We start from the raw sequence: 11,192 nt of genomic DNA on the forward strand, positions 1-11,192 counted from the left end.
TTACGTTAAAAATTTAGTCGCCGTAATATGCGTTTGGTAGTGAAAATTGATAACTAACCGAAAACCGATAAAAATCGAATCGATAAAAAATTGATTTAATTGGTTTGATTTGGTTTCAATATTTGAAAAACCGATTTACTTAGTTTGGTTTCTTTTTAGGGAAAACCGACCCAAACCGAATCATGAACACCCCTAGTGTGCGTTGGTCGTTTTAATTGTTTAAAGGATATTTGAGAAAGTACCTCTCATAGCATAAATCTCCATCCTTCTCTTTTCTTTTTTAATCACTGTACAAACTTTTCCCGTTGTATTTTTTTGAGAGAAAAGGAATATTATTTAGTGTTTCTGGACTATGCGCCTGCGCATATTGTACTATCACTTACTTCCCCCAAGGCCAAGGTTACAATAGTATTTGAACTAGAAGGGAAAAAAGAGAGCCAAGAATCTTGTTGCGGATTTAAATCACTAGAAGAAACAATTACGCTTGATTTTACTTTTGGTTTAGTTTTAGAACAAAGTACAATGTTAGCTTTCTTTATATTTTACATAGGCAAGGTTAACATTAAACACAAACTTAATTGTTTTTTATATATTTATCTAAGATGAAAGAATTAGCTAGCTATAGACCTTCCTACTATCTTTTTTTTTTTTTATCAATATATTATATATCAGTCTTTCCATTCATCTCATTATGAACTTTCAAATAGATTCTTATATATTCGAAAGGAGACCAATTTCTTTGTCGCTCGTTTAGCTCATCTGTAGGAGGAGCTCAATTTGTTGCTCGTCTAAGCTAACATTTTTCTACCTTATAATTTATAATGTATGCTAGCAAGCTCAAAATGAAGTCTTAAGGCAATTTAAGGTGGAGAACTCATTAACTGACGAGAAAGAAATCGATGATCCATACATGATAATGACAAAATCCTCTGTTACATTTAAGGACATTTTTCAAAAGGTACTATAGTTTAGAGCCTAATTACGATACGTAAGTATAGTTTGATTAATTATCATTAATGTATCTGTATTAAATGCATACAACCAAATTCAAATTTTGATATATCAATCAGTTGTCATGTTATATCAATGAATACAATTTTAATGGAAAAGTTATATCAATTTTATTCATTCGCACAAAGTGATTGTATCAATGAGTACAATTTTGATAGAAAGTTATATCAACTGTATTTGTTCGCACACAATGGCTATATTTTGGATACATAAAGCCTATGAGAGATTGGATACAAGCTAGAAAAATACATTCATATGTGTGAAAATCAAAATACAATTATTAAATAACTCAATCTTACATTGTATCAAAAAGCAACAACATTGATAAATAAAGTCAAATACAGCTGCATTCTCAAGCATACACTGTATAAAAAAACTTCAAAAATAGAATTGTGAAGTCATCAGAAAATACATTGTATCAGATTGTATCCAAAATAAAATTCTCCATGTTCGGAGTCAATGAGTCATGAAGAAAGTTCGCCCACATCTAAGAATACATTGTATTTTACGTTTGAAACTCTAACCAGATTTGAGAATAAATTATATATATTATATTTAACGTTCTAAACTCTTGCCAGATTTGAATGATTGCATACACTCTATCCGGCCAGAATCTCATCACCTCTTTTTTTTTTTTTTTTCTCTACAGTCTATCAACACGTACAATTTGTGATCGAAGTAAATAGTAGAATTAGGAAGTATGCAAGAGACTTCATTGAAGAGCATCGTCAACTTAATTGAAGCTGACAAAAACAAAGCAAATTAAATGTGTGTGTGTGTGAGAAATATCAGAAAAAACATGGTTTTAAGCAGATGAACTAGTGATTAACTTCCCTTTTAACATTTTTAGTTGCTTTATTTCTCATTCGAAAGAAAACAAAAGGAGAGAGTGAGAGGTGAAAGAAGATGGAAACCGCAGTTCCATTTATAGCGATGGTAGTTCAGCAATTAGCACAAATTGGATCTATGGTGGCAGCTAAAGTGGCTATGTCAAGTGGGATGACTCCTTTCACTTTTACTTTCTACTCAAGTGCCTTTTCAACTCTCATTCTTATTCCACTGTCCTTCCTGCTCCATAGGTATCTTTTTCTACATCATTTCATACGAGTTGGGTCAAACTTAAACAAATACAAGCCAAATTATATATTATGATACAATTCAATTCGTCCAAGCTCTACTTGGATTTAAATGGATTAATATCGGATGGGTCAAATAATGGGTCCTAACTCAGCAAATCCAACATGTCCCATTTCCTTCTGAACACAATTAATGTGAAAGCTATTTATATTTTAAAATTTATTGGCTTAAGCTTTTCTAAATTTACATTATTTTCAATTTCCAAATTTGACTAGTTGGGTTACAGTACTATTTGATATGTTTTGACGTAATAGTTTTATGAATCATTTCGAGTTCAATTCGTTGGGCTAAACAAATAAAAGGATCAATCTCAATTCGTTTAAACTTTGACGACTTGAATGGATTACTAAAACATGACTGATTTTGCCACCTCTAAGTAGATTCATTTTTGCGGGAAATGAACTCCTTGTTTCATACTCTTTATTTATTTGTTCTTTTTTTTTTTTTTTTTTGTATATGCAGATCAGCTCTTCCACCTCTTTGGCCAACCTTTCTTTATGGATTTTTCTTGCTTGGCCTAACGGGGTATGTAAATTTGTGCCTCATTTCAACAAATCTATTAGAGAGGAAATGACTATTAATGGTGCAATATTGTAGTTTCTTGATGCAAGTGCTTGGAATTCTTGGACTTCAATATTCCTCTTCATTACTTTCCACAGCAATATTACAACTAATTCCAGGTTTCACCTACATTCTTGCCGTCATTCTCAGGTTTAAAACTCACCTTTCCTTTTAACCAATTAATTACAATGTTTCTATAGTATTAAACTTGTCCAAATTCTATATAAATATTCAAATTTTGTGGTGTTCTTCACAAGTTTTCTTTTTTGTAGGATGGAAAACTTTGACTACAAGAGTTTGAACACAATGGCTAAATCTGTTGGGACATTGGTATCAATAATAGGTGCAATTGTTGCAACTCTATATAAAGGTCCTCAAGTTTTTGGAAGCCCTTTGAATTCAATATTAGCAGCTCCTTCTCATTTTCTACTCAACCAATCTTCTGCTTGGGTAATTGGGGGTTTGCTTATGATGATTACCTCTCTAATAGCTTCAGTATTTATCATTTCAAAGGTAATTAATTAATATTACCAAGAAATGTGCTTTCCTTAATAGACTTTAAAGTGAAATGATCAATTTTTCCTTTGTTTCATGTTTTGCAATTGCAGGCATTTGTCCTTAAGAAATACCCGGCAGAGTTGATTGTAATGTTGTTTTATAGCAGCTGTATTACAATTTTGTGTGCTGCTTTCTCTTTAATTACTGAAAAAGACTTGAATTCTTGGAGCGTACGCCCTCTTAGCAGATTAAAGGCTCTCGTATACTCGGTAATTAAGTAGATATATATATATGTTCCTTGATGCATGAATATGTACATTTAATTTACCATTATATGTGAATTGCTTGAAAGTAAAATACATCAAATTTGGAGGGTCAAAGAGTTTTAGTAAACGTATTTTATGGGGGGGGAATGTGAATGAATTAACCCCCAAATACTCGAGTCAAAGATTTCTATGTTTATATTTCTAAATTAAGAGTTTTATTTAGTTTCAAAATTCTTGCATAGATTAGGAGTTTTGCCTCATTTAGAATTCTTGTATTGATTAGGAGTTTTGCGGCTTCGGCGTAATTTAGGAGTTAAAATATAATGGATATATCCTCGCATATTTGTTATGCTAATGTTTTTTTTGGGAGATGTAAAGTTGCAAATCACACTAGACTAGTTTGGTGCGGCGAGCTCTAACTTAAAAGGTTGTTAGTGAGGTGAATCGATCATAGATCTCCCCTATAGGAAACCATTCACTCAACCAACTCTTGCGGGCTGTTATGATTATCAGTGGCATACGCAGAATTTTTCATAAGTGGCGTCACTATTTTAAGAGGTGAACAAATAAATAAATTATTATAATAATATCATATTAAAAAGTAACAAAATTTAAATCATATTAATAAAACACAACTCAAGTATATCATTGAACTCTTTATGAAGCTTTCATTTTTGAAATGTATTCAAAATAACCTGATTAGAAATAATACTAAATTTTGTTATTTTTTTTATAGAAGGCAGGCAAAAAGCCTTCGAAATCAAGGAAATGAAGCTAGGAATACTCGAACCTTGGCTTTCCGCAAGAAAATGAACGCCTGACCAAGAGAACTACTTAGGTTTTTGTGCCAAGGGGTGTCACTATACTATATTTATACAATTGTTATTTTTGTATTTTAATTATATATACTTATTTAGTAAACTTTTTTGACGAAACGGTGTCGCACGACACGGCTTGGTGTAAAGATAAATTCGCCCCCGATGATAATGATGTCATGCAGTAAAATGTAAAAATCAATCAATTTATTAATAACACTAACCTTTATATGAAAATTATTTTTTTCCGTTCTACAGACCAAACAGCACCTAAATATTTGTATACACCATTACCATCTAAAATTAAATTCTCCTTTATAAGGAGCGTGAAATTTTGATGCAAATTCAAGTCATTGAGTTTGGAAAGAAAAAGAAAAAAAAAACATTTTGAACTCCGTACAATCACGGATCAAAATAGAGAAATTATTTTTTCTTGTAATAAAAAAAAATATAAAGGCAATAAAGTAAACCAATAGTACCCCAAAGGTATACCTTTCTATCATCTACACGAGTCCCTACACACCGGCAATTTCCTTGAACTGTCCCTATTGGTCAGTTTCCACTCATTTACCCCTCTTAACTTTTTCGAAATGTATTATCGACTCTAACATCATTATTGCTGGATTGATCCATTGTTGCTAGACTCACAAGTTCAGAAAAGGTTGTGAAATCAACAAAGAATTGTCAAGGCTTGAGCATAATGAAGATCAAATTATACAAAAGATTTTGATTGTCGATTTGGATCACTACTGAAAAAAGGGAACGGCTGCCATAATTTTGGTTTGAATAAGATGAAAAAAATGGTCTTTTTCTTGTCTTGTGAGGTGGGCCATAAGAACAAAAAAATGGAAAAGGTGGAGAAGATGATAGAGACGGCTTGATTTTGAGAGAGGGGGAGAGATGAATGGTTAGGTCTAAGGCTTTTTTTTTTTTTTTTTTTTTTTACAAAACAAAAGAGAAATCTTGTGAAAGAAAAGGAGAAAATTGACATATTAGGAAGGTGGCTATAAATCTGAAGTAAAATTACCGTATGACTATTAAGTGTAATAAAATGAGATTAGGTTTATTATAAGTTTATTTTTAATATGGGCTGCTAATTCCGTTAATTGATATAAGCGAACATTTATCATAATATTTGCCTATTAGGCCCAAAAGTGTTATCCAATCTACCTATTCGTTAATATTCCTTTCCTCTTTAATTTGTCCGTACCCAGCATACCATCACTTCAACAATATACATTTTTGCAGTAGTATACTGCAAGAACATATATAATATATTGCAGCAGTATACTGTAATAATATACTAGTATATAATATACTATAATAATAAACTTCAATTGCTATAGCTGAATCATTTGAGTGCTATTTGTTAGTCCCGCAAATATTGTTATATTTGCCAATATTGTTGTATTTGTAAATAATAATTCTGTAAAATATAAGTTATCGTAATGAAACAGTAAATAATTCGAGCCCACTGAATTCACAGTGTTTCCTTAAGGAATTTAATTCCCTCCTAGTACCCAAGGTTATGGATTATTTCCTCCCAGGATAGAACGAATCACACACTGGTGTAGCGGTACTTCAAACCCCAGTGTTTCAGCGAACACAAAGTTCGGTAGCAAATCACACTTACAGTTGCTTTGTTTGAAGTTAAAACAATGCAGAACAAAGGAGTAGAAACTCAAAAAATCGTATAGAAATACTGAAAGGAAGGAGTGCAATGTATAGCCAAAGTTGAGCGTTTTCAGTTTGGTGTATCTTTCTTCAACAGCTGCTGCACATATTTATAGCAGCCAGCTTTGAAGATGAACGACCCTCCACCCTCCATGGTGGAGCATGCACTAGCTTGTTTGTGGAGCAAGCACTTGGCCATGGTGGGAAGAGCATTAGGCGGCTGCTATTGCAGCTGATGGTCAATACACGGATTGGAACATATCCGTTACAAATGCGGATAATCTTACGTTAATATTTACTATTAACAAATAAATTTGGTCCAAAAAATTAATCAATCAATCGATCATTTGACCAAATCCAAATGAATCCGAAGCCGAAGCCAAAGCCGATCCGAAGCCGAAGCCAAAGCCGAGCCGAGCAGAGCGAACGAGCGACGACGACGGCGCGAGGCTTGCTTTCTTCTTAACTCTTTAAGAGCTACAAGAAAACCAATTATATATATACCCACCAAAAATCTTTTCCTTTTCCAATATGGTACAATGTCTCATTGTCAAGAGGGAGAAACTTAAAATTTTACTCAAAAATTTCATTTTTCCCTCCATTTTCCATTCACCCTCATTTTAAGACTATTTCATCTTAAATAACAAAAACCTCAACAATCCCCCACATGAATGGGGAATGGCTATATCACGGAAGTATGCATGGAAAAACTGTGTGATTTGCAAGCAAGGATTAATCGCATCTGGATAAGTAGGTTTCCCTTTGAACTTTCCGTAGTGAACTTATGTCGGATATACTCGGTCAATCGGTAGATTTGATATTTTTGAACCGTCAAACTTTGGTGTATACCTAGACAACATAAGTCACACAACCGACCCTTAACCGTCTTTGGCTCTCATTGTTGTGTTCGTTTCAGCCATGAACATCGCCTGGTTTCATAAGTGCGTAGAGAACTGGCCTTACAAAGTTCTCCTTGAAGTGGCTAACACTTCACACTTACATAGGTGATTCCTAAACGTGTCATCCTGTAGATACACTATTTGATATACCCCGTATCAAATTTAGAAATTATTAAAAAGCCTTAATGCTTTATCCTTGGTACTGAACATTGTCTCATCACGAGAACGGACTAAAATTTTATTTGACAATGTTGAACCGTCATTAATGACTTTGTTTGATCTTCTTGAACCTAGATCTTGGGATCTCCAGTCTTCTAGGTAGAGTTACCGCCACAATGACTTGTTCTCGGCCATAGCCCCATTCCCCTTGATGATTTCCCAACTACCTCTCTAGTTAGGCCTTTTGTAAGTGGATCCGACACATTATCACTTGACTTTACATAGTCAATCGTGATAATTCCTCTAGAGAGTAATTGCCTAATAGTTTTATGTCTTCATCGTATATGACGAGATTTACCGTTATACATAACGCTCCCAGCCCTTCCAATTGCCGCTTGACTATCACAATGTATACATATTGGTGCCAACGGTTTGGGCCAAAATGGAATGTCTTCCAAGAAATTCCGGAGCCATTCAGCTTCTTCACCGGCTTTATCTAAGGCTATGAATTCAGCCTCCATTGTAGAGCGGGCAATAAATGTTTGTTTGGACGACTTTCAAGATACCGCTCCTCCACCAATAGTGAATACATATCCACTCGTAGACTTAGAATCAGTTGAATCGGTGATCCAATTTGTATCACAGTATCCCTCAATCACCACAGGGAATTTACTGTAGTGCAAGTCAAAGTTCTGGGTATGTTCTAAATATCCCAAAACTCGTTTCATTGCCATCCAATGAGATTGGCCTGGATTGCTCGTATATCGACTCAGTTTACTTATAGCACAAGCTATATCTGGTCGTGTACAATTCATGATATACATTAAGCATCCCAACACACGAGCATAATCCAATTGTGATATGCTTTGGCCTTTATTCTTTGCTAATGCAAGATTCACGTCAATTGGAGTTTTTGCAACTTTAAAGCTCAAGTGCTTGAATTTTTCAAGTACTGTCTTAATATAATGAGATTGTGACAATGCCAGACCTTGAGGAGTCTTATGGATCTTAATTCCCAGAATTAAATTAGCAACTTCCAAGTCTTTCATATCAAACTTGCTATTGAGCATACGCTTAGTAGCATTTATGTTGGCAATGTCATTACTCATTATCAGCATATCATCCACATATAGGTAAACAATGACTATGTGATTTGGAACATTTTTAATGTACACACATTTATCACATTCATTTATCTTAAAACCATTTGACAACATTCTTTGGTTAAATTTCGCATGCCATTGTTTGGATGCTTGTTTTAGTCCGTAAAGAGACTTAACAAGTCTACATACCTTCTTTTCTTTACCTGGAACCACAAACCCTTTAGGTTGTTCCATGTAAATTTCTTCCTCCAACTCTCCATTTAAGAAGGCCGTCTTAACATCCATTTGATGAATTTCAAGACCATACACTGCAGCTAATGCTACTAACATCCGTATGGACGTAATTCTTGTAACTGGAGAGTATGTATCAAAGTAGTCTAGACCTTCTCATTGTCTATACCCTTTGACTACGAGTCTTGCCTTGAATTTATCAATAGTGCCATCATCTTTGATTTTTCTCTTAAAAATCCATTTAGAACCCAAAGGTTTTGTTTCCAGGAGGAAGATCAACCAATTCCCATGTATGGTTGTTCAATATGGATTCTATTTCACTATTGACTGCCTCTTTCCAAAACAATAATTCGGAAGAAGTCATAGCTTCTTTAAATGTTTGAGGCTCATTCTCCAATAAGAAAGTCACAAAATCTGGTCCAAATGAAGTAGACGTTCTTTGACGTTTACTACGTCTTGGATCCTCCTGATTACATATACTTTCTTTTGTTTCTTCCCGAGGTCGTTTAGATCCTTTACCAAACGACTCACATTCCTTTTTATACGGATATATATTTTCAAAGAACTCAGTATTATCTGATTCTATAACCGTATTATTATGAATGTCGGGATTTTCTGATTTATGAACCAGAAATCGATATGCTTTACTATTTGTCGCATATCCTATGAAAACACAATCAACGGTTTTCGGTCCTATCTTTATCCTTTTGGGGTTTAGGAACTTGCACTTTTGCCAAACACCCCCACACTTTAAAATAATTCAAGTTGGGCTTCCTTCCTTTCCATTTTTCATATGGAATGGATTGTGTTTTGCTATGGGGCACTCGATTTAATATTCGATTAGCCGTAAGAATGGCTTCCCCCACAAGTTCTGTGGCAAACCAGAACTTATCAACAACGCGTTCATCATCTCCTTTAATGTGCGATTCTTTCTTTCCGCAATCCCATTAGATTGGGGCGTGTAAGGGGCTGTTGTTTGATGAATAATTCCATATTCTAAATATATTTCTTCAAAAGGAGATTCATATTCACCACCCCTATCGCTTCTTATCATTTTTACTTTCTTGTTAAGTTGCGTTTCAACTTCATTTTTGTATTGCCTGAATGCGTCTATTGCTTCATCTTTACTATTCAGTAAGTAAACATAGAAATATCGAGTACCACTGTCAATAAAAGTTATGAAATACTTCTTTCCACCACGAGATGGTATTGACTTCATATCACAAATATCTGTGTGAATTAAGTCTAAATGATTTGAATTCCTTTCAACTGACTTATAAGGATGTTTAACATACTTAGACTCCACACATGTTTGATATTTTAATTTTTCGCATTCAAACTTAGGCAGTACTTCCAAGTTAATCATTTTCCGCAAGGTTTTATAATTGATATGACCCAAACGTACATGCCATAAATTATTTGACTCAAGTAAGTAAGAAGAAGCTGAAATATTATTATTGTTTTCCACAACCATTACATTTAGATTGAAAAGGCCCTCGGTGAGGTAACCTTTTCCTACAAATATTTCATTCTTACTTATGATAACCTTGTCGGACACAAAAATGCACTTAAAACCGTGCTTAACAAGAAGTCCAGTAGAGACTAAATTCTTTCTCATTTCGGGAACATGAAGGACATTGTTCAAAGTCATGACCTTGCCAGAAGTCATTTTCAGAAATATCTTCCCATATCCTTCAACTTTTGCTGTTGAAGCATTTCCCATATAAACTGTCTCTCCGGGTCCAGCAGGAGCATAAGTAGCAAAAGCTTCTCTAACTGCACAAACATGGCGAGTGGCTCCAGAATCAAACCACCACTGTTTAGGATTTCCCACCAAGTTACATTCAGAAAGCATGGCACACAAGTTATCAACATCATCATGCTTTACTACCATATTTGCTTGACCCCTTTTCTTGTCTTTCTTCGGAGCACGACACTCCGTAGATTTGTGTCCGATTTTCCCATAGTTGTAGCAGTTTCCACTGAACCGCTTCTTGCTTGGGTTGTATTTCGGAACAGAAGCCTTCTTCCTCTTTTTGTTATCTTCAACAATATTTGCTTCCATTATTGTTGAATTTTCACGGCCTCTCTTTTTAGCAGCTTTATTGTCCTCTTCGATTCTCAACCGAACAATGAGATCTTCAAGGGACATTTCCTTTCGTTTGTGTTTCAAATAATTTTTGAAGTCCTTCCACAACGGAGGCAACTTCTCAATTATTGCTGCTACTTGGAATGCTTCATTAATGACAAGACCTTCAGCAAATAGATCATGAATAATCACTTGCAATTCCTGGACTTGGGTAATAATAGACTTACTATCTACCATTTTGTAGTCCAAAAATTTTACGGCAACGAATTTCTTCATCCCGGCATCTTCAGTTTTATATTTCTTTTCAAGCGCATTCCACAATTCTTTTGACGTCTCCACGCCACTGTATACATTATACAGATTATCATCCAGTCCGCTAAGAATATAATTCTTGCATAAAAAATCAGAATGCTTCCACGTTTCAATCACGATAAAGCGTTCATTCTCTGGAGTTTTATCTGGCAGATCAGGAACATCTTCCTTGATGAACTTCTGTAGACATAACGTAGTTAAGTAGAAGAACATCTTCTGCTGCCAGCGCTTGAAATCAATCCCGAAAATTTTTTCGGGTTTTTCTGCCGGTGCCAACGCCGATGTTCGGCTTGTCGATGTGTTGGCAGTCACCGTCGGAACAGCTTGGTTTTCGCTTTCAGTCGTCATTTTTTCTGTAAAAAAATGACACAAACAAACGTTTAATAAACGTTTTCAAACTGGAGTAAAAATCACGTAGAATTTTAATCTCTAACAAA

General features: G+C 34.6%; 1 protein-coding gene across 1 annotated transcript; it reads left to right on the plus strand.

Moving 5' to 3' along the window:
• The first annotated feature begins 1,114 nt into the window (after window positions 1–1,114).
• LOC107824133 (WAT1-related protein At5g40230-like) lies at window positions 1,115–3,609 on the plus strand. Its single transcript, XM_016650871.2, has 5 exons — window positions 1,115–2,090; window positions 2,611–2,673; window positions 2,746–2,859; window positions 2,982–3,222; window positions 3,318–3,609. Exons 1-5 carry the CDS (start codon window positions 1,918–1,920, stop codon window positions 3,486–3,488), a joined length of 762 nt encoding a protein of 253 aa, XP_016506357.1. The 5' UTR covers window positions 1,115–1,917; the 3' UTR covers window positions 3,489–3,609.
• The last annotated feature ends 7,583 nt before the right edge of the window (window positions 3,610–11,192 follow it).

This window comes from Nicotiana tabacum, chromosome 24, assembly GCF_000715075.1.
Source record: "Nicotiana tabacum cultivar K326 chromosome 24, ASM71507v2, whole genome shotgun sequence".
In the NCBI taxonomy this organism is placed as follows: Eukaryota; Viridiplantae; Streptophyta; class Magnoliopsida; order Solanales; family Solanaceae; genus Nicotiana; species Nicotiana tabacum.

Excerpts from the sequence above, each read along its gene's own strand:
- LOC107824133 (XM_016650871.2), top strand. The coding sequence starts at position 1,918 with ATGGAAACCGCAGTTCCATTTATAGCGATGGTAGTTCAGCAATTAGCA. Across the intron at positions 2,091-2,610 it reads CTGTCCTTCCTGCTCCATAG|ATCAGCTCTTCCACCTCTTT; the intron begins GTATCTTTTTCT and ends TTGTATATGCAG. Across the intron at positions 3,223-3,317 it reads CAGTATTTATCATTTCAAAG|GCATTTGTCCTTAAGAAATA; the intron begins GTAATTAATTAA and ends TTGCAATTGCAG.